The sequence below is a fragment of the Plectropomus leopardus genome, chromosome 2 (genome assembly GCF_026936395.1).
Source record: "Plectropomus leopardus strain MGB_pleo_1.0 chromosome 2, ASM2693639v1, whole genome shotgun sequence".
Taxonomy (NCBI): domain Eukaryota; kingdom Metazoa; phylum Chordata; class Actinopteri; order Perciformes; family Serranidae; genus Plectropomus; species Plectropomus leopardus.
The window spans coordinates 23,765,951-23,792,845 of NC_142177.1; the positions used below are offsets into that span (position 1 = coordinate 23,765,951).

The window sequence follows — 26,895 nt, forward strand, 5'->3', positions numbered from 1 at the left end:
ATTTCTCCCAGGGGTCCTGGGAGAACGGGTGTTATGCCCCTCCTAACACAAACTCTGAGCCAAGCTGGGATGAAAAGGATGGAGAGCGAGGGGATGGTAGGATGGAGGTATGCAGAGTAAGAAAAAATGTTCAGTGTCAGCAGCACACGAGGCAGCATTAGCCTACTTTAAGAATCCACGCAGCCCACAGAGAATCTGTTCAGAGGCTGTTAACATGCTACAGACAGGTCCTGTCCCGCCCACAATGGCATGCTGAAGATTGGATTGCGGGGAACACAGAACTCAGTATAGAGTAGCTTAAATGAATGGAGCCAGTCGTTCCAAATGGAGCGGTGAGTCACAAGCATGGAGTCAGGCATTAGTCCCATCCGAGTCACACAAGCAGAGAAGGAGATGGCCCGGAAAAGTCATAAGACCTCTCTTACATAAGAACAGTGGAAGGAAGTAAAGAGAGCGAGCTTTTAATACACTGGTGACTGCTCACACACTTTATTCTTCTCTGCTAACGACTTTTTCAAGGAGATGGAATTTGGCCCTACTGTGTTCATTGTACAGTCATTAAAAAGGCTTGTTAATTGAGCTTGGCGATATCAAGTGCTTCTGTGCATTTCGCCAGCTATGCAGTAAATGTTGCGTGGAAGAGCTGAGAGTGAGAACAGCTGCAGCAGCAACTAGAATGTCTGCTTTAGCAAAAGCTTGAAAGCTTTCACCAAATAAGAAAATCGGTACTCTTGGATGGAAAAAAAGAATGAATGTTAAGCATTTCCTTGACGCATTCCTGCAAGGGGCAAAGAGAGATAAACAGATGTCACAGTCACAGGTAAAGGCTTAAATCACAAGTAGCCTGATAGCCAACAGAGTGGCCGTAACACTCAGATAAGCACAACCTGGAGATATATTCAGAGGGAGCACAGTTAAGAATAAGGATGACAACTGTTTTCTTGCATGTTGAGGAGCCACTGATCCTGCAATCCATCTGTTAGCCTGAGGCTAACCTCAGCTCCCTAACCACGTAGGCCCTAATGAAGAACCACAACCTCACGATCCTGTGTGTTTTTGATGAGCTGAAGCTTTCCTTGCACATCATCCCTGACAGTCCAATCACCCGCACAAAGTGCCAGACCACAGTAAGACCACAAGGCAGGCCATAGAGGAGCGGGGGGAAAGCAGAGAGCAACAGGCGCTGAAAAGGCCAGTCACAACAAAAGGCAGGGGAGTATACTGGCACAGATACAGAGGAAGGGGCACAAGAGAAGGACTGACAAAAAGATGGACAGAAAAGACTGGCAAAAAACGTCTGCAGCAGGGTGCAGAAGGACTTTTAAGACGGTTGACAGGGCACAGGGAGAGAGCGAGGGAAGGAAAGAGTGAGTGAGAGTGAGAGTGAGAGTGAGAGAGAGAGAGAGAGAGGGGGAGAGAAAGAGGGTTATGGTAACATTCCCTCCAGAGATCACCAAAAAAGGGCATCTGAGATCTTGCTGACGCACTATCTGCCCCACCAGAGAGGGGACGGAGAGCTTACTCACTCTACAGCCTCACAATTAACCAGAAAAATGGAAATATGCTTTGAACAAACAGCAAACCCAGAAAATAATGACACATCCTCTTTTTATTTGCACAGTTTCGGGCAGACTTGGAGGGGAAAACCACATTGTACGTGTGTAAAAAGCAAGACTAAGAGTTGAACGTCCACTAATGAGACAAAAATATTCATCTGCTTTTTACTCAGCTAAGTGGGGGCTTTGGCTCCATGTCCATGTTAAACACAGATGACGTAATCACACCACAGAGACTTAACATTTGCTAACGCTAGGCCATGTACAGTGCACAACTTTTGCTAAGTGCTTTCTCATTGTTTTCACTCCTCGGACAACACGGCAATGACACCGTGCGCATTATGTTGAGCTAATACAAATTTGTAATTACTGGCATAAGATGCAGTGATTACAGTGTTGAATGGTATCCATAGCGACAGTGCAATCAGGTCCTGAACAATGTAGGCGGCTGAGAACACAGAAGTGGGGAGCTTGTAACCTATCCGTACAGTTTTCCACCAACTGTGTTTCCACAAACAATTCAACCATGTTACAAAATAAAAATTAAAAGGAGAAAAAGTTGATGTGAGGGTGTGGAGGAGCTGGTCTAAACATCCTTGTAATTGTGCGTGGTGTTAACTTACATCCTCTGTGTCCTTTACTCGTAGAATCTGTTCTCTCAGGTCCTGGAGGTCGTTGAAGGTGGACTGTGCTGTGATGGAGTATACCAGAGCGAAGCCTTGGCCGTTCTTCATGTACAAGTCCCTCATCGCTGTGAACTGCTCCTACACAGCAGGAAAAACAAGACAGGCCATGAGCTCTGTTATACGTTCTCTGGCATTTTAAAAAGTCATTAGTCATATTGTACGAGTCCATTGCATATAAGAGGACATTATAACGTTGAGACCTGTTCTGAGATTCAGTGACATAGTGGCAGATACAGTGCAGTGGAATTGTTGGATCTCTGTCAAGTCTTTCCACAGCACTCTCACACACATCGTTATGTAGTGTGGGTAGAGTATCAACATGCTTGGAAATTTTTTTCCACTCTAGAAACAAGCATGAACATGTATGTTGGCTCTGCACCATCAACATACATACAATTACATACATTCTTCTACTTGTGCTGGACAAAAGAGAGAGCTATTTCTATGTGAACAAGACTTTGTGCCAAACTGTGAGGCTGCACTTACTTTTGATGCGCACATGCTCATGTTTAGCAGGTTTATTTATCATGTTAACCATCTTAATTTAGCATGTTAGCATGCTACCGTTACTAATGTGCACTAAACGTTGAGCACATTAAGTCATTAGTTTTGTGGTTATTTGGTCATAAACCAAAGTTTTGAACTCATGATGATCGGAAACGACATGTTTACCCTTTGAAACCTGTTCAAATTGGTTTTATTTGTTTCGAAAATGTGGGGGGAAAATGCAATGACCAACATGATAAGAAACATCACACAAAGTGTGAGAAATTAGTGAAAGGTGACAAGAAAATGACAAAAAAATGAATGATATTTAGAGAGGGGGAGGATTGTTAGAAAAAATAATCTACAAAACTGCATTAACAATTATACATTTAAATTATGTTACAGTAAAAAAATTTACATATACCATATATATTTTGATTTTTAGCCCTTTTCTCAGGTCAATTTCTTGTTTGTTTTTACTTTACTTTTTTTTTGCTTATTTTCAGGTAATTTCTCATAAATTTTTACTAATGTCTTGCTATTTTTAGGGCAACCATTTGTTCAGTTGCTCACTGCCTTCTCCCTATGTTTTGGAAAGAAACTGAACTAATATTCTCAGATTTCAAAGGGTTAATAGACAGAGAAAATTCAGAGAACAGAGAAATTCTTAATTGATCACTTAAAGGTGGGGTCAGCAATTCTAGAGTAAGATTTTTGATATTTAACCTGAACATCTAAACAAATAAACCCATCAGTGCTCCATCAGGTGTTCTGGCAACACCTCAGATGTTATTATGTTTCATTACTGTCATGATATATTTGTTCCTATTGGGAGAAGGCATGGAAGAGGGAGATTAGCCGGTACAGAGATTTGTAGCTCGGTGACAGCCACTTTGTTTCCCATTTACAGAGCCACGGTTTCGTATAAACACTGGAACAGACAGCAAGCAAACCATAAGGATATATTTGCCGTATTTGACGAAAGGTGTAGTGGAATATAATGGCAGACTGCATTTTTAAAATGAACAGGGACATCTGCACCAAATATGATAGTAATGCATCCAAGAGTTGTTGAGATATTTCACTCAAAACCACAAATGTAAACCTTATGGTGGCGCTAGGGAAAAATTCAGGGGATCAACAAAGCCAGAGGGATTTATCCTCTGGGTGCCTTGAATGTCTTAACAAAGCTTCATCTTAGTCTATCAGTAGTAAATGTTGTTTTAGTCTGGATCGACATCTTTATCCCTAGATTTACATAACTCACGTGGCTAAAAAATTGAACACCATGCTGTGCAAGAACAGGTATAACATGGTCATTTATGTAAGGGTAAAAAATAAACCTAGTCTCTTAACTAGACAGCATCTCAGCTGGCAAAATCTTTGACTGCAACTTTAGTTCATCTATCCACCAACAACTTTTTTTTGTTGTTTTGAGAATTCCTCCAGACATTCATATCTTGAGCCTGACATTTCTGAAAGGAGTTTTCCATCACTTAAAATGTCAGCGTTCAATAGAGTGACTCAGGGGTCTGTCTACACAGCAATGCAGGGTATCGACAGAGGCTTCCATGGTGTAGAGTTCACTTACTGTGCCTGCTGTGTCGAGAATTTCAAGCATACATTGCTGGCCATCTACCTCCACTTGCTGTGAGGGAGAAAAAGGGATAATGTAAGGTTTTACTTCAGGTCAATGGGCACATCATAATCCACCTTTAATATACTGCATGCAAGAACAAAGACAGACAAGCACACCAGAGGAAGTGATGAGACAAAAGTAAAGTAGAAGTGAAACGACAAAGAAAAACAGGAGAAAAAGAGAGATGAAGAGAGTTGAGACGAGAAAAAAATAGAGCACAATGTCATGACGTGAACCTGCAGAGCAGCTGCTAACAATCAGCTCATTCCTCTCCTGCACTCTGCCTCCCCCTCTCCCCTTCCTCAAGGGACACTCACCTTTCTGTACGAGTCTTCTATTGTAGGGTCATATTTTTCCACAAAGATTCCCTGTACAAACTGAACTGTCTGTAAGAGAAGACACAGAGCAAGCCAGCGTCAGATCAATGTGACCAAAACATCTAGAGTGGTGAAAATGGCCCCAAGTGTCATGCAACCTTGCTAAGCAGGACACTGACGAAGAGGATGTTCGTGATGTTGCCAGTGAGACCAGCCAGGATGCAAGAAAAGGTATGACTGATCTTTTAGACACGTGAAATATAAATGCAAATACAACAGTCGTAATTAGCGCAACATTAAAGAGCCATTTCATCCAAAACAGATAAAAATACATATTTTTCCTCTTACCTGTACTGTTATTTATAAATATAGATTGTCTTGGTGTGAGCTGCAGAGTGTTAAAGATATCAGCTGTAGAGATGTCTGCTTTTCTTTGAATTTAATGGAGCTAGATGGCACTCTGCTTGTGGTGCTCAAAGCTCCCAAAAAAATTTATCTGAAAAACTCAAAATTAATGTCTCTTTCCAGAAATCATGAGCTGGTTACTCAGTAACCGAATCCCCGTGCATCTACTCATGGACAAGAGGCTTGTGACAGTGCATAGTGTAAAAAATTAAAGTTACCCTCCTTGGTTGAGTTGTAACGTTATCTTGGCTCAGGTGAGCTAGCAGTAGATTCACACCTCCTTGTGCGCTGTGATACAGTTGGTGGGTGTAATTCAGTAGAAATTCCTAAATGAAACGGCTCACAACAAGGTCTGTGGATTATCTTGAGTAACTGGGTCATGATTTCTGCAAAGAGACACTGCTGTTGAGTTTTTTTAAATGTATTTTTGGTGCTTTGAGCACCACAAGCTGAGTTCCATTATATGGGGAGAAGGCAGACATCTTTGTAGCTGATATCTCCAACACTTGGGAACTCACACAAAAACAATCTAGACTGATAAGCAGCACTACAGTTAAGAGGGAAACTATGTATTTCTGATTTCAGAGTTAACTGTCCCTCTAAGCTCTGTGCTTATTGGTAGGTTTACATTAGGCATAGACAGAGTTCACCTGATAATGTCTTAAGGTCTAAACATGGCAGGCTGCCAGTTTGAAGGATTAACCCGACTTCAACACCTGGTCGAAGTTAGCTAAAGAGGACATGCAACATTTCACAGACATTCATGGCCTCCTGGCAACCTTGTAGTGACAATAAAACACATTCGAGTTCAAGATTTTGCGTCTGTTTTTCATCATAATGGTGAAACTGAAAATGGATTCCCACATTTAGAACCTACGTTGAGCCTAGAAGTGGTATATCTGTCTATCCATGACAAATGGAGGGAAGTACAAACACAGACTAGCCCGCAGAACACATTTTGAATGAACTGTACTGTATAAAACTGGGCGAGAAGACTGTAGATGTAAACATTTACCTATAAATAGTTGCAACAAAACAAAAATAAGTTGAAGTAAAAAATAGGAAACACTGAGACTGAGACTGCTTCCAGTTGAGCAGTCATTTTTTTCTTTGCAGTGTCCTTCAGGGGACATTTTGGACCCCAGATTTTGGTGCAGATTGAGTGCTTTTGACTCTAACAATACTCTTTGCAGCTGCAGACATGCAGACAGCCGCAAGGAGAGAGAGAGAAACCACACTGTAAAGTCAAGTGGTGAATTTACAGCTCACAGCAAGTTTATATGATACAGTCTTTGGCTTTTGTTGATATCTAGTGTCAGCAAAGAATGTCATTTGTGCAGTTAGCTTGTTGACTATATGACATGAATACCACTGTCACACTGAACATCCTGCAGGGCCTGTTCAAACTTTAAAACTTTGTATGGAAAACAAAACAAATTGTACAACCAAATCCGATTCAACTGGCATAATTCTGAGTTGAGTACAGCCCTTATTATTTTACAACATAGTTTTACCAGAAACTCTGAACCAACAGTTTTTTGCTGTTTCAATGACAGTCCTACCAAGTCTTAAGGAAACAAACTGCAGAGGTGTTACAGGTGGGGAGGGGTTCAGGAAGCAATACTCACCAGAGCGGACTTGCCCACACCTCCAGAGCCTAACACCACTAGCTTGTATTCACGCATGGCGGGTTTGCTTCACCGGACAGCCCAACAGTCTGCACTAGACAAACGGGGGGGGGGGCAAAATGGGAAACACAAAATGAGAAAGCTGCAAAACATTGTGAAAAACAAAACAAAAAACAAAGTCTACCTTTTCAAGCAAAACAAAGGAATTTTCCCAGTCTGGTCTGTGAGTTTTTCCACTCCAGAAAGGAAGGATTCTAGTCATTCCTGGAGGTTATGGACAAGAAGCAGCACAACAATGGAGGGAACACCCATAAGTGGAGCTGCTTCAGGGTGGAGGAGGTGAAGAGTATGTGACCCCTCTCTAACACAAACCAGCTGTGGTGTGTACGAGTGTGGGGGGGACTGAAGGGGAGATGATACACGGATCTGGCAGATATTCCTCCTAATGACACAATAATCTGGCCTTCACACACCAAAACACACCCTGCTGTCAGATGTTTTAGTCACTCACTCATTCTTTGGTTTTGTAAAACAGCAACTAAGTGTCAGTGTTTTTCGACTCATGACAGAAAACAGCTGAGGGAAGTGGAAACTGCTATGGGGAGGAAATTGTGAAATCACAGGAATATCCCTTTAAGGGATGCAGAGGCTTTGACTCATTGGCACACATTGTGGCGTAAAGTCAGTTGGGTTAGCCAACTGGGTCACTACAAGTTGGGCTACAGAGACAGAGAGACGGCTACACTGAGGGTGAGCTGTGGCTGGGTGAAGTCGGGGATTTCTGATTCTTTGTGTTCTTTCTGGCTTCATATCAAATTATATTTTTATAACAGCTAATGTTCAGCAGCTGGCAATAGATTTGCAAACAAAACAAACACTTTTCAAGGGCTAAGAAAAATAGCCCAACTCTTTGACAATCCATTTTTTTGTTTTTCAATAATTTGTTTAGTTTTCAGAAATAGAATAAAAGTCTTAACCCATTCAGAAGATCTTAATCCTTTCATTTTACAGTTGCAGAAAAATTGTAATTAATTAGAACAAAATCAATTTTGATGACCAATTAATCATTTTGAGTCGGCTTCTCTGGAAAAAAAAATCCAGTTCAGTTTCTCCTTCGGTTTTCATTATTCTCCTTTGACTGTTAATTTATCTTTTGGTTTTGTACTAAAAATGAAATACTGAAAGATAGCAAAATATATTTTATTATTAATTAAAAGAACATACAACTGTAAGAAAATAAGTGTTGTTGTTTTAAATGTCAGCATAAATGAATGTTTGCTTTCAGATATTCAGTAAAAAAATAAACTAAAGTTATCGGTCATCTCTTTAACCAATAGCAAATTTGCTCATCGCCATTCAGTGCATAACAGTTTGATTTCATTATGTGAACAAGTTGGAATTTTACTTTTAATCACAAAATGGATTTTTTTCTTAACATATCAAAAATTGTACCGGTATATGATATGGCATACCCGCTACTAGTTGGAACCAAAATTGAGGAAGCCAGTTACTGATAAAAGATGGAGCTGTGGCTGCGATATCCAAACTTTCTGTGGGAAAAACAGACACCACATTTCTGTGACCACACATCAGAGGACTACAATCCCAAAACCAGAGGATACAACTTTTTTAGTCACAGATTGAAAAGTGCATCATGTTGGCATCAAATCTTTGTTGAAAATCAGAAAGTGGCTCATGCTGAAATCAGGTCACAGGGGAGAAAGTATAGCCTCGCTTGATAATCAACCCTTTTTCCAAACCATTAAAAGCTAATCGCCAACCATTCTGGGAAGCAAATGATCCCCTCCTACACCGCTCTTTTTACAGCACACTACATCAAAACACTCAGGGGGTTGGACAAAGAAACAAGGACCTCAAACTTCAATCACAAGCAGTGACCATGTGGGAAATGAAGCCCCGACTGTGAATAATTCATACTCTCTAATCCTCTACACACAAAGAGAAGTTCTCCTTGCATGATTAGGGAGGAGCCATTGGAGGAGTAAAGAAAAAGACCAGGGCTGCACGGGCACTATGCAAACAGTCCCCGCTGCACTCTCATGTAAACATTCAAGTACAGAGTCAAGTGCATGCACAGTGTCACATATACAATGTCACACAGACAATGTCACACATAGATTTAGGCTAAGCCTCACTTGTCAGCTATCCACACGTCATGGTTCTTGTATGGACACTGTGGAAAGATGACCCGCTATTTGACTGTTTATTATTATTATTTGACAGCTTCAGAGGTCGTTATGAAGGACGTCTGCTACACCAAAAAGTGTACAGTCAAAGTCATCTGCTCCTTTCCACACTTCAGAAAAAAATCCTTGAAGGATGAGCAAAACTGAGGTTCATCAGACCTTGGTTATGAATCCATGAGACAGCGTCCGTCTATAGCCCTCTTCGCACTGACATAGTATTACCTGAGGACCTCCAGGAATTTGTGATTATTGCAGAGGTCATCTGTGAGGGTGAATCTGCCATGTCTGTAAATTTGTCAAGTAAAAATTCCACCAAATATCATATTTCCGCAAACAAATAAGTCAAGTGTTATTATCATTCCTGCACGTCTGTGATCTGGGGTCATATTTCTTTTATTTTTGCACGGGTTTTTTGTTTTCTCTGTACCTTTTTCTGCCCCTTTTCCCTGTTTATCTTTTAATAAAACATTTTAATTGTATGCCTTCAGTGGGATGTTTTCCCTGTTGCATTGAAAATACTATTAAATAAATATTTTTCAAGGTGTTTCATCAAGTTTGAAAATTCAGTATCCTGACAACACTGTAGCAAGGTAATCATTTCTTCTGATGTTGAGATGATGCACTCTTTAATTCAAGAGCAGCAAGACGTCCTTATAGAAAAATGCTCAAGAAAAAACCTGTTTTCCACACATCAAAAAGTAGTTGTTTGCTACTACAAGGGTATTGTAACTAAACTGAAAATGAAAAGTCCTCTTGTAGCAAAATAGTCGCAGGTTTTATTGATTAACAAAATTAAAAGTGCATGTTTCTCACCTATATTATTGCCTTTTCTTTAAATCTTGACACTTACATATCAAAAAACAAATACTCACGTGAATATCCTATTTTCCATACATATCAAAAACAAACACATAATAAGATTAGATATTATAAGATAAGATTTGTTTTAGGTTTTGTTACCTTACGCAATTGTGGGTGCTGACCACAGCAAAAAATGGTAACATGAAAAAAATCTGAGGAACAGTCACATTCAAAACATGAACTTATAGACTCTCTTCTCCAGACTCTCACAAATTCCAAAGCAAAACTCTACAATTTAAGATACGAACTTCAACTAGGGCTGCAATAACGATTATTTTCATTGTCAATTAGTTTTTATTTTCTCGATTAATTGATTAGCTTCTTGGTCTATAAAATGTCAGGAACTGGTGAAAATATTTATCAGTGTTTCCAAAAGCCCAAGATGACGTCTTGTCTTGTTTTGTCCACAACCTTAAGATCTTCAGTTTACTTTCACAGGGAAGAAACCAGAAAATATTCATAATTACAAGCTGAAATCTAAAAAATGTAGACCTTTTTTCTGAAAGAAGTACTCAAACCAGTTTATTAGTAATCAGATAAGTTGGTGATTAATTTATTAGTTGACAACTAATCGATTAATTGTTGCATTTCTAATACCAAAGTACAAATTTAAGTTTAAAAGACAAATACTTTGGCAACGTTAAGAGCATTGATTGAGTTATTGGAAAGTTAGCGGTTATGCGATTAACTTTTACATAGTAGCCTGTATGTCATAAAACTGTATAGAATTTGACAGGTAATGTGTTAGTAAGGTGTCAATGAAGCTCAGTGTTCGCCTACAAATAAGAACAATCAAGTCTTGGAAGTTAAAATGCATCATTGAGCTTTCAAGCACATAAAAAGGTAAGATTGTAAGTGTGTCTTACTGATCTCGAGTAGAAGTCAAGGACAACATTTCTAAACTCAAGTGTGTAAATTCATGTCCTCGAGAACGGCAAAGTGCTTGTATTATTTGTGTCATGCCTGACACAAATACGACTCTGCCCGAATAAAATGACCTCACTGATCGAGGCTCAAACAAATTCTGCCTAATATTCAACTACTGAACAACACCTGTCGTCTTTGAACTCTGTGTTTATTGAGCTTCCCACTCATCACTGCAGCATTTTCTCCACAGAGGCTGAAAAGGATGCTCTTGCTTTGACACCTTTTCTACAAACTTTCATACCAGGAAAACTGAACACAATGCTGCACTCTCTCAACCGCCTGCCTACACACTCACTACACACACACACACACACACAAGGCCATTTAAGGACATCTCCCTTTAAAAACCAAGCCTCTCCCGCTTTCCACTGCCTTTAACTACACACTGTCATTCCCAACAAAACAAACATGCTGCTGCCGTTCCTCCGCTCTCGTAGTAACCCCAGCAAATAAGGAGCGAGGGAAAGCCACATGCCACAGCAAACATGCTCCACCATGACATCACCGCATCACTCACCCTCTACAGCCAAAGGTATGTATCCATCTAAGGCTGGAAGTTGGACGAAGTGGTGCTGCTAGCGAGGAATATGCAGCGAATGTGTCGGGATAAAACCACGTCTCAAACTAGAGGAAATAAGAGAGCAGGAGGCTTCACGGCTAAACTACAACACTCAGGATGCACGGTTTCCTGGTGCGGTGAGGCTAATCCAACAGCAACGAAGCTGTCACAGCACCTGACTCAGCAGGGCGGTGTGATTGACAGCTGCCCTCTGTATCTTCCACTCGGTGCGGATGGAGGAAAAAAAATGCACACATCCGTTGGTTAAGCTAAAGGCACGATACCAACTTGTGTGTCATCTTCGTATTTGCCTGCTTGTTGACCCACATGACAATTACAGGAGCGACACTGAAAAAATATCCTCTTGAGGTTTAAGGGTAGAAAAAAAACAGCGTGAGATAATAGTTGTTCTGGTGGAGTGTTTTTAACGTTGATAAGCTCCTGGTTACTCATTACCTCCACCACAACCATAGCTCACATCACTTGTTCACACAGAGCTTAGCACAAAAAAACCCCACAAAATTTAGGGGAATAACCCAACTTGTCAAGGAAATAGCTTAACACTTTGAAACCTGGAGTGACATCACTTTTCGTTTGCTGCCTGCAAGGTGTGATTTCTTCAATAAAATTAAGGGGAAGAGGCAATGAGCAACTTGATAATAAATGTTCCACAAATTGGAAGAAATTAGAAGATATAGGAAATTATTTTTTTGACAGGCTTCTTTCTAGAGAAAAAAAAAGTAAAAAACTACATTAGACTCATCATAAATACATATTTAAAATTATGTTACAGAACTGTTAAAACTTTTCTACCACTTTTTCAAAGGGTTGTAGGCCTTTGTTTGTTTTTTGTTTTATATTTTTTGTTCATTGTGTTGTTTTTTTAAACAAATATTCAGATCATTTTCTTGTACTTTTTTTCTCATTTGGGGGTAATGTATTCTCTTGATGCTCATTGCCTTCTGTCCATGTCATTTTTGTCTTTTTTTTTTAAAAGAGCCAATTTGCTCAGGTTTCAAAGAGCTTAAGTAAAGAAGGGGTCGTTTTATTTTACAGCCAACTTATTTCCTTCAAATATCCTAATAGCATCTTCAAATCCAGAGGAATTTCCCTTTTAAAGGGATTTGTCGCCAATTTTTTTTGTATTCAGAAACATATTTAAGTGCTTTGATTAGCTGTAATAGCAAGAGTTTGTTAACAGGAAGTTGGCGCTATACTACAGAAAACAGAAGCCAAAAAAACTGAGATCAAACAATAAACTAAGCAGCGCTGATCAAATATAAACCAGTTCGCATAAGTCACTCACCAGCGGGAGCATTTATTGTTCTAGTGTGGCGTAGTGCATTCTGGTAGTTGTAGGTTTTCTTTCTTATGAGCAAAAGCGTCCTTTTTCTCTGATTTCTTTGGTCATGAAATTTCAAAAGTATTTGCATCTTTCTACTGCAGATACATCCTAGTGTTATTAACAGCCAATCTTTTTTCCAAGCAATGAAATACTTCTTTAAACTCAAGCTTAACTGTAATACTGAATTTATTTTATTATTAGAAACTAAATTCATCATATCTGTAAAACTGCATGTTCAGCTGACCTGCTGTGTCCCTACTAAAAGAGTAGTTAGCTTAGCAGTTGATTTGACTTGATTAATTGGATGTACACCAATTGAGCCCTGTCTCTAATTTAACCTATAATTAGTGCCAATTCACACAGTTCTTTCTCGGAAACTTGCCAGGAAATTAGGAATTTACAAGCTTGTAAAATAAACCATTACCAGCAGAGCACAGCAGCAACTTGCTTTAAAAGCTAACAGATAACACTGCATTAACTTCGCTCAGGTAATCAAGACTAATGAGTGATGCGGATGCGTCTGATGTTAACTCTTGAGGGATCCCTTCATCTCTTCTAAGGTGGTGTCAAACATCCTGCACAATCTTTCTCTCAGAATTATACCTAAAAGAGCAAGCAATCAAAAACTCCCGTTATCTTCTTGTATAGTTCTTACATCTCTTTACAGGCCCACTGCAACCCTGAACGTCCTCCGTGAGTCAGAACAAAACTGCAGCCCGACACACAAAACTTTGCTCTGACTTAATTATGACAAAGATCTGTAACTGACAAACACCATCAGCCAACTACATCTGTGTTGCTGCTGCTGGGGCCTTGACCTGTAACCACATCCTCTTTCCAGAGCGCGAGAAGGCTTCATGCTGATAGGATGGAAAAGGAGTAGCTACCTACTAAAATAGCCTCTTCCAGTCTCTGTTCCTGTTCAAGACTCCAGACAGCAGGCTTGCATAGAGCAGGGGACGGAAGTGGGTTTCACAGCCTGCATCTCATCATCAAAAGCGGGGTTATGAAGAGATTCAGGCAGCGGCGGATAAAGTACCTGTACACTTGAGTAACCCACAGATGTCTTACCAGAAAATGACTTTGATAGATGTTAAAGGAATACTTCACCAGTACGAGTTTGCATTACGCCACCCACCAGTGGGAGCGTTTATGGGTCTGGTAGTTGTCTGTTCTCTATCTTTTGAGTGAAAGCGTCCTTTTTCTGAGGTCATGTAGCACCAATTTCATAAGTATTTGCGTCTTTCTACTGCATAGACATCCTTTTTTATTTTTATCAGAAGGTCATCTTTCCAGCAGTGAAATACTACTTTAAAGTCAACTATTTTGATATTACTTGAGTCCAAGTCTTTACTGCAGTTAAGTATCAAAAGTAATTTTATTTTCATTATATAAACTAAAAAATCCAGTTTTTCCTCCCCTCACATTCCTTCATTCATCCATTTGTCCTTCTTTCCATTCATCCTTCCCTTTTTTGTAGTAAATAACTGAAATACATATGGTAAATGTAGTGGGGTAAAAGTATACATTTTATTTCGGAATGTAGTGGACTAAAAGTGAAATTTGACAGAAATGTAAAAACTCAAGTAAAGAAAAGATACTCTCAAGAAATACTTGAGGGATAGTTCCCTTTTTCTGAACTGGGGTTTTATGGACTTCTCAGTCATAGACAGTATATTGCATTCAGTAGATATCACGCCACACGCACCCAGTTTTCAGACGCAGGCTGGAGTCCTACATGAAAGTAAGCAATCAACTGCTGTGGATGGGTCAGCAACAAAACGTATTTTAGCCACCTAAAAAAAATTAAAGACTGCTTAAGTGTATGCTATATTGAGAATATTTTTCCTGCTTTACCTTTATGTGAGAAACAAGGTTTTCAACAGGAGAAAGAAGGCAATATATTGGTCTCTTAAAAGCCAGTCTCCATTAAGAAAAACTGTGATTTAACTGATCTCTGAACACAGGAGCTGCTGGTCTACAGCTGACTCCTATAGTTGCTGTCACATTACACTTGAGTAAAGGGGTTCTCAAGGTCTTCTTCACAACTTAAATTTTAGGGACAAAATGCAGTTTTTCCTTCTCTCCCATTCCTTAATTGATCCATTCGCCCCTTCCTCTCTCTTCCTTTACCAATTTTGTAGGTAGTAACAAAGATGTTTAGGGAAATGTATTTGGAGTAAAACAATGCTTTTTCTTTATGAAATGTGGCGGAGTTTAAGTAAATATTGACACAAATACAAAACTCAAATAGAGTACAGATACTCCCACCCAAAAATACTTACGTTTTGTAAAAAAGTTACCTATCTTTTAAAAAATCCTTCTAATTTGAGGTAATTTTACGGATATTGTGAAAGTTTTGTTGTATTGTAACCAAACTGTTTTGTTTGTTTTTCTCCCACTTATTGATGTATCCTTTTTCTTCTTATTTTTCATTGCTACAGTTCATTTTTGTCTGGTCTTGTTTTGTTAAGCACTTTAGGCTGCATGAAAAGTGCTGTATAAATAAAGCTATTATAATTATGATTTAGAATGGATTTCAATGTCCTCCTCCTTGTATACAAAGTTCTAAACTGGTTTAGACCAAGCTACATTGCAAACAAAAATTGGGGATGCCGCTTTTGTCCCCAAAGCTATAGAACATTTTACCAATAGATAGAGAAGCTAGCTCACTATATATTTTTAAAAGAAAGCTACAATCTAGGGATGCCGGATATTGTATTTTTTTTTTTTTTTGTCGCTATCCAATATGCAGATATATAACAACTAATTTGGCCGATAACTGAAAACGGTAACTCTTTCTCCCCATCTAATTTTAGTAATCATCAAGTCTCCTCTGTTGTGGAATTACCATCACATTATGCATACTCTTATCGTGATGGCCCACCAGCAGATGAAGACATAAAAAACAACGCTTTTAAATGTATGTAATACTCATTCATTAAGAAAAAAATTCTTCAACTAAGGGTGGATGTTTTGTGCATGTTCACTTTGTCAATAAAAATAAAGTATAGGTTTGTGATTGGCATAAGTCAGCGTGTTGAGCAACTTCGAAATTCCATTTTAGAGCCAATGCTTGCTTATATCGATGACGTGCCGATTTTATTGTGCATCGCTACTACAAACAAATCTGTTTACTCTAGCCTTTAACTAGCTCTGACTTTCTAAAACTCTTTTCATACTTCAGACTAATGCAAAACTTTTAAAATGTTGTATCTTACTTGATTTTATGATTTGTGTTTTGAGAATATGATTTTAAGCACTTAATTTTTGTTATAAACGCTTTTTAAATGTCTTTGATATGTGCTGAATTGCCTTGCTGGCCTATTTTATGTTCATTCTGTCCGTTTTCATGTGAAACAAATGCTAACAATGTCCTCATTGTAAAGCACTTTGTGCTCCATTTCTTGTATAAAACGGTGCTTTATAAATAAACTTTATTATATTATTATCACTATTACCACTTTATTAGCCTACACCACTGGATTCAGTGCACGTGTGAAAAGAGAAACCCTGCCTTGCAGAAATGTGTATTTCACCTGGAAACTGTGATAATCTATTATTAATAAAGTAGTCCTGCTGTGTGTTTATAGTTTGAGGATGGAGTGCACACCTTTCCCTGTTTCACATCACTCTCCCTGCAGAAGAAAAAACTGCAACAGGCTGGCACAAAGCTTGGCACCCAGACACGAGAAAGTCATTTGGGTTATCTCACTGTGAATCTACCTAATTTGCTTACGGCAGTAGCATATGCTTATCACTCCAGGTCATGCTAAGTCCCTGCAATCTGTGGCTGAACCACAGAGCAGTAACTACACTCCGCCGATGCACGATTATTACACCCTTTAGCTTCCATAACATTAATTAAATTCCGTTCAAATCACAAACCCTCTTATAGATAAATGCCATAATCTTTAATCCGGGCAACCGAGACCAGCATCTGTCCATAAACAATCTAGTTTCACACCAGCAACTGCACTAAGTCCCGTTATCAAAGCTTGTTAGCAAAATTCCGCTAACTAGCTAGCTTTGCGTCGGGCCGCCGACACTTCAGAACCGTTAGCAACCGTTAGCATCAAGCTAGTTAGCCGACACATTCCTGTCCTCGGCGTATCCTCAAAACACAGCCGGGTTGTCAGAAAAACGCCACAATCAGTCGTATTTTACACCTCAGACGTCAACGAGGCTTGGCAGGCTTTAAATCAACCCGCACCACGGTGTATTAGCTCGGGAAAGACCGACTGCTAACGTTACCTGCCCTTCCGCCTGGCCTTGACTAAAATGGGAGTGCACACTCGGTTTTGTACTTGCGGACAATTCTTCTCATTTCTCAGACACACAGTGACAAACGCCGTGCACTCTGCCGTTTCTGCTTATTCTCCCGCATGTGCGGACGCGACGTGCACCCACGCAAATGACTTATTTGACCGCGTTTAGCATGTAGTAAAGTTTGGCTTTATTTCCACTCACCGTTTCTCGCTCGCTGTCTCTCGCCGCTCCGCAAGTGTCAGTTTGCCTCCGGCCTCAGTGCGCAGCAGACGTCACTCCCCACTATTTCTCATTTTTCTTAAAAGGGCATGACACAGCGGCCACTCGGCCCGCATCGTTTGCATGATAACGGGGCTGCACAGTAATGATGAGTGTCAGCAGAAATACACACACACACACATACAGTTTTATTCATGATTACTGATATGTTGCAAACATTTTTTTTGCAGCAGTATTTTAAGATTTCACATTCTTGAAGCATGAGTCACTTTCTGTTTGTGAAATCAGTGCAAAAATAATAATAAAAAAAACTAAAAGACAGTATGTTTATGTGTGAAGTGACATCATAGTTAGGCTATCAAATTATTGCCCAGATATCTAAGATTATAAACTCCATGAGTAAAAGCTGCTGTAAGTCTAAGCAGTCTAAAGTTAAAATTGAGTTAAAAGTCTTGTCGCCTAAAGTTTAAAGTCCCTGAGAATAAATCTGAGTCAAAGCAACTTTTTAATCAATTTCAGGTTCCAAACAGTGGATGGCCTAAAGATATACTTGAGTTAACACTTTGAAACCTGAGCAAATTGACTTGATTTCAAGTTATGATTTACAAGAAAATTAGTTAAAATTTGGAACAAAGAAAAAAAGGGTTAAAATATATATTAAAAAAGGTAAAAAAAAAAAAATAAAAAACCCAAAGAAATATAGATAAAATTGGTAAAAAAATAGGTAATAAAAATTATAAATATTATTTTCTGTGCATTTCTCCTATTTTTTTATATATTAACCTCAAATAACCCCCTAAGATTAGTTGCTTCTTACCTTTTTTCTAAGTTCTTGCCATTTGTAGGACATTTCTTGCGAAGTTGCTCATTGCCTTTATAGCCATGTTTTCAAGAGAAGTCAAACCAATTTACTCATATTTTAAAGGTCTGAATACTTGTGAAAGGCATCTGAACACAGCACAAGAAAACTGATGTCGATCCGGGTTTGAAAGGGTTTAACTCCCAGAGTCCTCTGCCAGAATATTTTGAGCATAAAATACTTTATTTCCTGCATTCATCCAGATTTTTCTGCACCAATTTGGGCTTTTTCTGCATCAATCAATGGTGTACGTATCTTTAATTTTGTCAAAATAACAGCCCTCTGCTGCTGTCACGTTTTTATTGGTAAGGACAAATTGACACTCTAAATATTAAGGGGGACATGTCCACCGAGTCCTCACTTAAATATACATCTCTGCAAAGAAATAATTGCAATATTAATCATTAAAATCTTTTAATGGTTAGTTGCAGTCCCAGGCCTAATATCTAGGATATGTGCCATGTACAAACTCTTTCTTTTTCTTGTTAAAAACTTGAGACTGAGTAAGTCAATTCTGGTTTCATGTATTTTATTTTTGTGACCTGTGTCTCATGTGTAAATCTCTGCCATGACATGAATGATCCCAGACCCCACACATCAGCTGGAGTTACTTTAACTGTCCTTTGCTTATCACCTTATTCATCCAGTGTCCTTCACCTGTCACCACACTGAGCGGGCGTCAAACTGATAACAGGTGTGTGTGACACAGACACACGAGAATGTGAGAGGAAAGTACTCCCTTATGTGGTTTTTGTAAACACATCCTAAAAGAGTCAGTTACACAATTTTGGCTCAGCAGAGAAATAGCAGAACTGTTCTGTAAGTGTGTGTGAGGAGTACCCTCTAGTGGGGAATGAGCGGTCCTGCCGAGCCAAAATGGATTTTGGGTGACTGTAGCACAAGTAAAGTACACTTTAGAAGTTTGACATAAACTTACTGAAACTCATTTATCTTCACTTTTTAAAAGCCAGAACACATTGCATAAATACATCCATAAGACTCCAACAGACACACTTAACAACTTAATTTTTTATTGTACCATAGTATAATCTATCATACAGATTTCATACAGAATGCATCAATCCCTTGCTTGAATTTCTCCGTTTGTTTGTACTGCCGAAGCCATCCTTTGTCATGAGCAGCCTTTGCCACTACTTTGTGTTGAATGTAAAAGCACTGTCACATAAAATAAAACAATATGGTACAACTCTTTACAATCTAAAATAAATAAATCACTTTGAAACAAATCCCAGGAACAGCATTGCATCTGAATGGTGTTAGCCTTCGTAACTGATGACAATCAGATAAAAAAGGCTGACCAAATGTCAGCGGCCAGCCCAAGCAGGGGACAATATTTAAGGCAAATAAAGACTAACATAAGTGAGTACAAGTACAAAGCTTTTACTGTATGTACACATACTTATATTTAATTCATGTGGTTCCATGTGTGACGTGTTTTGATAGATTCATCACTGTCCAAAGCTTGTCAGTCTTGGCCTCCCACTTGTTGGGCTACATGCAGTACACACTGAACAAAACAGATAAACAACCTTCTTCCCCACAAACCATCAAACAACAAATCTCACCACATGTCTGTATTTAACCAAAGTGAGGTGAAACAGATGACAAGGCTGAGAATGGCAAAAGGCAGATCTGTACATGGCTCTTGAAAAAAGGAAAAATGAAGATGTGTTTCATCCTTCAGTTCTCTTAAATGGTCCATAAAGTTGGTTGCAGTTGCTTTTGTTTAATGAGTGGTATTTTACATCTCCATTTCTTCTTTGTAACTTCAGCAAGGAATTCAAAAAGGCCTAGTGGACGAGAGGTGTGGGGGGGGCGGGGGGTCCTTTCACTGGTATTGTCGGTAGTCTCCAAATGAAGGGGTGGGCATGGGAGCAGGGGCGGGTTCTTCTGCAAACTGAGGCCCTGGAGAGAAAAAAAATGGAAAGGTCAGTGAGATGACAGTAAATCAGAGGTCTTGCACCTTTTAAATAGTTGTGCAAAACCATAAAATATAACTACATTAACATCTGAGTGGCAGACTGATTCCACATTACATCAGGGTTCCTGCAGCTTAAGGCAAGGCAGAGTCAAGACTTTTAAAGATTTTTAATGCCACTCGAGAGTTTAAGGCCAATTTTCTAATAACCAAACTTCAAGAAAGATAACTGTATTTTGTTCAAATGTTTATTGTAACATAAAGCATGATTTTCTTACAATTTTAGACTGTGTATCCCAAATGTTGAAAACAACACTTTTTTAGAGAGGAAAAAACATGAAAGACTTTGAAAATATATTATTATCAGAAGTTTTACTCACCAGTTGGGAACTGTGAAGAAGCAAACCTAGTAAGCAGGATTCCAGCGCCCTCTATCAACGCCAGCAGGATACCTCCCATGGCTGCAGAGCCGACCATGGCCACTGGTCCATCTGCAGAGGAACATGAAATGCAAGTATATTAACATGCACACAGTACATTCGTCTCTTTATTTCACGTAAGAAGTACATTAAACAGGGAGGCTGAGGTATCTTTACATGTGAAAATCATCCACTGTTTCATCACGTTTAGGAAATAGAGAAAAATCTACACGTTGTTTATGACGTTCACATAACTCACACAGATGTTGCACTTATTTTTCCTAATTTATTCTGTGTGCAGGTTTAAGTTAGATGGAGCTGTGCTGAAAATGACATAAGTCCATGCACTAATATGGTGTACATTTTCCTGTCCCTTTAAGTGTAACAAAATGAACAGGACAGTGAAAAAGATGTCGAACAAGCCTGACCTGTACAGGCCCATACAGTCCTGATAAAAGGTTTAATCAGGCAAAATATGTTAAAAACCTGTGTCACTGGACGAAAGGTGTCTAATTATAACTTAGCTCAAATGAATAAATGTGGACATAAATGGCCTCACATTCAGCACAGTCACAATACTTGGCAACTCCAGTTCCTTTAATTCAATGAGGTTAATCTGCTTATTTCCAGTTTAAATTCTGCAAACAGGCCAAACTCAAATAAATCCAATAATTCTTCAGTCAGTGCTGCCAATTGGGCATTTTTCCAGTTGTGACACTTTTACTGAAGCTAGACAAGAACTATCTTTAGAAAAAAGGTAACATTTCACTGCGACCACAGGTGGACCTCAGGTGCCTTTTGATCAACATGACTGCAGTTTAAAGACTTACACAGGATATGTTTGAACGTGCAGTGCTGTCATCAACAGTGAATTTGTTAACACTATAAAAAAAGATTCTGGCCGTTCAAGGGGTTATATTTAAGGCACTTTTTTCACACCAACACATCAATTGTTATTCATGTATATGAGCAGAAGGCGCACACAGAAGCGAGCGCAACGCCGTCGTGCTTCCCAAGTGTTCTCTTGCAGCTATTTCTAAGGGTGCGGTGGCTGCGATATTCATGGTTCAACTTATGGAACCCTGCAGCACGCACCACGTCATGTGACAGGGAAATAACAATCATAGTGGGTATATCTCTTTCTATTTATCCAGAAATATCAGTCAATAGTATGTATGGAGGGGAAGCTCATCATTTTAGCGCACAGCTGTATGACCTGCCCCAGGGACAATATCAATATCACACATTTAGAAAACAAACGGCTGTAAAGAGATCACCTCCAATGTTTGGATTTCTGTCTCGTATGCTGTGATTGTGATGCTGGTTATGGTCTCTTAGCAAAGTCAGGCGCATCCTGCCTCCGTGCCCTTGAAAGCAGGAACAAAAGTAGCACCCAGGGCCCGACCTTGTGTTTTTCAGGCAGTAAAAGACACAGCCTGTGCCCCAGTGCCATGCTTACAGCCCATGCTTAGAAACACATATTTTATCCACTCTTTCCTCGACTTAAGCCACACACAGAATAGTACTCTAGTTTTGATAAAGCAGTAGATTTACTCGGTGCGCAGTGTTCAACAGCAACATCACTGTTTGCCTTTTGTCTGCGGCATGTGCTTTATGTGCCATCTGCTGACTGTTGACTGCCAGCTTCTTCTGAGCTTACTCACTTCTTGCAGCGAGGATCGCTCCAGTCATGGCCCCGCTTGTGATTGAGTTCCAGGGATCCTCCTTCCCTCGTACTTTTACTAAACCACAGTCAATCATGGAGAAGAGGCCTCCCCAAACTGCAAAGCTTCCTGTAACCCAATAAACATTTGCATAGGTTAAGCAACAAACACTACAGAGATGCTTCGCATTTTGTCATTGTAAGATACACTTTACTCAAAAAACATTCATTTAGTATCAGATATTTAACAACTGTAGGCTGAAATGGTGATCAGCATGATGCCAAACTGACTATAGCCCCTTTTCTTTGCAAAGCAAAAAACAGTGACCTATTTGATTTAAAAATAAAGCATCACATATAGACAGATTATATTCAAATTCAGCAGTTATTCTTACCTCCAAGCTGTGGGGCTCTGGTCTTGATGGCAGTCAAGCTACCTCTCATTCTGTGGCTCATTCCCTACAAGAGAGAGCAACGAGAAACACACATGAATGGAAATTCAGTACTTCAGTGAAACATCTATAATGCATTTTGAGCAAAAACGAAAATAAATTTATTTCTAAAAAATGACAAACTTAAGTTTAATGCCATTGATCTGACTTCACTGCATTTGTTGTTTCCCATGTAGTTTCCTCTTATGGAGAGAGTATTGGGTATTAAGCATACTTCTTTGATATTAGTGTTAAACCTCAATTATTATGTTTTACTATAGTTCCAAGTGGTGTTGATGAGCAGAAAATGTGCTTACATGTTGTCTGCCAGCAGAGGTGCACTGTTAAAATCATGTGAATTACGTAGTTTTTAAAAAAACTGTTTATTTATTGTCAGTTCTCTTATTTTTAAATGTATGCTTCTTGACACTTTTAAGTACTTGGGTTTATATTTTCTCTTCTCTGCTGTGTTTACTGTTTTGTACAAAACCCCAAGTCAAATTTCTTGTATGTGAAAACCTCCGTGACAAACGGTTTCTGAGTTTTCATGTCAACATTATCGTACAGTAAATAGCTGCTGCTGCTGAAGGAAAAGGAAGACATCTATAAAGAGAGCTGACTGTTCCAACAATAATCCAACACAGTAGAGACATGCTTCAAACAGGCGTCAAACTAGTCTCATGTTGTATGTGGTATAATTTCTATGAGGATGTCATAATTGTTGTATCTGACTGAGGCAATACAGCAAAAAACAGTGTGTAGGTACATGTCTGAACTTACTGAGGGTGCATTTCTGAAGCCTTTTACTGCCTGAAATATTCCTCCACCAATAGCTCCCATGGTGAAGGCTCCTCCACAGTCGTCCACAATCCTCCAGGGGCTAAAAGCACAAGAGAGCCATTAGCAAGGTCATTGTCATGTAAAGTACATAGTGTGCAAAGAGGTTGCACTGACACGTGCTTTTATCATGCTTTCTGATGGCAGGTTCAGCCTTGATATGCCTTACAAGTATGGGCTGGAGGCCAAGGGTGATTTTAGAACAAACGCTCTCTTATTATTGTTAATGTGGGAGTACAATAAAGGTAATCTTAACAGCAATACATATATATAATTTACGTTGCACCAGTGTACTTGTAGTGTTTAATTTATACAATACAATTATTAAAACACAATATATATTACAGTTACTCTTTAAGTCAAGAAACAAACAGATGTCATTATCTCCCAGAAGTATATCTACTGTATATATCTCAAAACATGTAAAATGATGACCAATATATCTGACCTCACTGGAACTTTAAGGGCATCTCTACTCAAGCAGAACATGGATATCTAATACAGTAGGGACTGTTTGTTATTTATCAGAAGGGAGAAAGTGGTGCAAAACGGGGGAAGCACTTCAGGACATTTTTTAGCACTGGGGAGGGCATTACGATTTTTTGATATGGCTTAGAGGAAAGACATTCAATGTTAAAATGGTTGTAGTGTCTTTATTTTAAATACCCTCAGAAAGCTCAAGGACAAATATTTGTAGCTTCAGGGAGAGTCATGACTTAAAAAAACACCCCAGCCACCATTGCTGGAAAGGTTACTTTTGAAATGTAACATGTTAACGACTACTAGTTACCCTGTTAAAAATGTAATAAGTTACATTACCAGTTTAATTACTTCATCAAAGTAATGTAAGTTATTACATTTGATTACTTTTCTAACAAATGTTTTAAACGGGGCAATAAAATATGCAACCCCTTTGTAATCACCAACATTTTGACTGGCAACTGTAATTTAATCAAATATTATTCTCAGTAACTTAAAGTGACTACAGTTACTTTCATTTTGTAATTTAAATTACTGTAACTGGTTCCATGTAACTAGTTAGTCCCCAACACTGCCAGCCACCTCAATACCCTAACAAATAATGTACAGTCCCTTACTGTTCTCACCTTAAATACGATGCTGAAAATCACCACCACATATGAGCACATACTTAACAATTTAAAAAAAAAACAGTAAAATGAGAACTGCTTTCATTTATTCCAAAAGCTTCAGACATTTCTTTTGCTTTATGTTTTTCATTGTTTGTAATTATTACATTGTTTTTCGTCGGTCTGTTTTACCGCAATTATTTTTTTATTTCCTTTTTACATGTTCGAAATAAAATCAAAGCTTCTTGTCACATTAAAACTGCTAACTAAATAAAAGCAGCGTAGAAATTAATTTCTAGAAAATGCTGTAATTGCCTGGTTATTACATTATGTACCATCAGATCCAGGACCAGCTCCATGGCTGTTATGAATGTGCTACTAATGTCAAACACAGGCAAGTCATCTGTAACTCCACGCCAACACTGTCAATGTCGGTTATTTTGTTTATTCAATTAAAATAGTCTAGCCTTGACTCGAGGTACCCTTCTCCAGCTGTTGTGCAACCATCAGGTTGCCCACAACTGATAACATTAGCACACCGGTGGCTAACAGAGCTAGCATACCAACACGCTAAAGCATCCTAAATTAACACTACACAGATGAAATTGTCACCGTGGCGATTGGCATTGACTGTAAGTGATGTACCGCCTTGTACGCTGAGTGACAGGAGTCAGTGAACTAAATGTTTTGACTTACAGGCAAGTAAACCGACAAGGTCACTAACAACGTGATTTAGCACCGACGGCTTGATGCTAACACACACCGCTAATACATTTCTATGTAAAGTTAGCATTCGTGCTAACGCCAGGAAACTAACCGGATTTGAGATGTTTCGGGTTATGTTAAATGTTGTGCTGATGACATAATAATTCTCAATTAACGTGGGAGCAGCTCTAAAAAGATGACTTAGTAAAACATTGGGTAAAATATGTGTTTTATCCTGTTAGAGACTCACCATGGCTCTCTGGCATATTCCTCCATCTTGTTCTTTAGCTGTTCCTTCTGCCGCACGTGACGCTCTTCGGCAGGCTGACGTAACGATATGACGTAACATCTTAAAGGAACATTCCGCGTGTTTTTAGGCAAAGCGCCATTTCTATGTAAAACAGGCTAGCTCCAGGGGGTGATGTTACATTGTGGTGACAGGTATTATCAGGTAGGGAAATCAACATTTTCTGTTGTTTTGCGTGCTTTAGCATTAAAAAAAAGAAAATATTCAGTGGACAGAGGACGCACCAGCAGTTGTTTATTTATTTACTTCAGTTGGCTGACAGTTGACCCTGGGGTCCAATACCAAAGTGGCCAGGTATTGATGGCAGTACTGGGGAAAATTGAGGTGAACCAGTGTGTCAAAGAGGTATGCTTTGAAGCCACACAATTAAACAAGTCATCATAAAGTTTATCTGATGATTTATTCAGAAACAAGCACTTTTCAAAGCACATCTTAAGAAGTGCTTTACCAGAGTCAGAGAGAAAGAGATTTAACAATGATAATAATCACAGCAAGAAAAATACTTTTTTTTCTTAGTCTATGATATTTGAATGGCACATAGACAAGAAAATCAGGTATCGGCTATTGAACAGGAGTTTACTGATTTTACATTTGTATCAACAGAAGCAAAAGTATTGTACTGATCGTATAAAATGTCCTTAACAATACACATGAGACAACAGAAAAAAATACAAATCCATGATCAATAAATATTAAATTATTAGAATAACCAGTGGTGGACAAAGTATTCAGATCTTTCACTGAGGTAAAAGTAGCAATGTTAGCAGTAAACTGTGAAAATACACTAGTTTACTAGTGAGAGTCAAGTTAGAAAATAAACATATTAACATCATTGTAGCTTAACCTATAATAATATATCATAATTATTAGGTTACATGTCGTATTATTAATCTGAATCTGCCAAGTAATTAGTAACTTTAGTTGACAAATAAATGTAATGCAGTAAAAAGTACAATATTTACCTACAACATTTAGTACAGTTGAAGTATAAAATAGCAAAAAATTGAGTCACTGTGTGGCAAGGAGAAGTTATTAGCTCTTGAGTGTTTTTCTGCAGCCTGTATTCACATGTCACGTTTTTCTTAAACAATATCCTTAATGTTCATGTAACACAGAAACACAGCACTCTCCCAAATAATGTAACAGCCCCATAGATCTGAATTATGGACTGGATCCCCAAACTATTTCTTCACTTTTGGTAACATTATGAGAGAGCGCATTTGGCCTTGCTCTCTAAGTGCTCTTTAACTGGGCCGTCATTTTGGCACGTAGGATGGGTCTAAATACTACAAACACCCGTGAGCCTTGGTCACTGTTGGCATGGAGATGAGCTTTGTCAGAGGCAGGGTAGTGAATTTAAAACACTGTGTCAATGCAGTTGAGAACAAAACATGGAGCTTTAATTTTATTACCTGATTTTTGATACAGAGGTCAACATTTTGTTTTAAGAGCTTAACTATATTAGCTGATACTGCGCTTTAATGTTGCATATTGTTAAGACAAATTTGTTTTAAATCAAATGCCCAGGACAGGAGATTCAGTA

General features: G+C 38.8%; 2 protein-coding genes across 4 annotated transcripts in view; both read right to left on the reverse strand.

Annotated features, from left to right (window-relative positions):
* The window catches only part of LOC121957019 (ras-related protein Rap-1A-like), a 31,311-nt gene extending 14,077 nt beyond the window's left edge, over positions 1-17,234 (reverse strand). Inside the window, exons 1-5 of one of the 3 annotated variants that reach the window (XM_042505510.2) lie at positions 17,087-17,234; positions 6,718-6,806; positions 4,685-4,753; positions 4,320-4,376; positions 2,180-2,320 (exon numbers count right to left, since the gene is read on the reverse strand). In XM_042505510.2, coding sequence (XP_042361444.1) covers positions 2,180-2,320; positions 4,320-4,376; positions 4,685-4,753; positions 6,718-6,774 — 324 coding nt within the window. In that variant the 5' untranslated portion in view covers positions 6,775-6,806; positions 17,087-17,234. Of the gene's footprint in view, positions 1-2,179; positions 2,321-4,319; positions 4,377-4,684; positions 4,754-6,717; positions 6,812-11,229; positions 11,381-17,086 lie in introns of those variants that run through there. The other 2 variants (XM_088088728.1, XM_042505518.2) reach the window with 2 other exon arrangements.
* Positions 17,235-18,977: 1,743 nt separating this feature from the next.
* timm17a (translocase of inner mitochondrial membrane 17 homolog A (yeast)) lies at positions 18,978-25,359 on the reverse strand. The gene is made up of 6 exons (XM_042495548.2): positions 25,296-25,359; positions 23,196-23,295; positions 22,380-22,443; positions 21,986-22,114; positions 20,283-20,393; positions 18,978-19,889 (listed from the first exon to the last, which is right to left on the reverse strand). Exons 1-6 carry the CDS (start codon positions 25,319-25,321, stop codon positions 19,813-19,815), a joined length of 507 nt encoding a protein of 168 aa, XP_042351482.1. The 5' UTR covers positions 25,322-25,359; the 3' UTR covers positions 18,978-19,812.
* Positions 25,360-26,895: the final 1,536 nt, after the last annotated feature.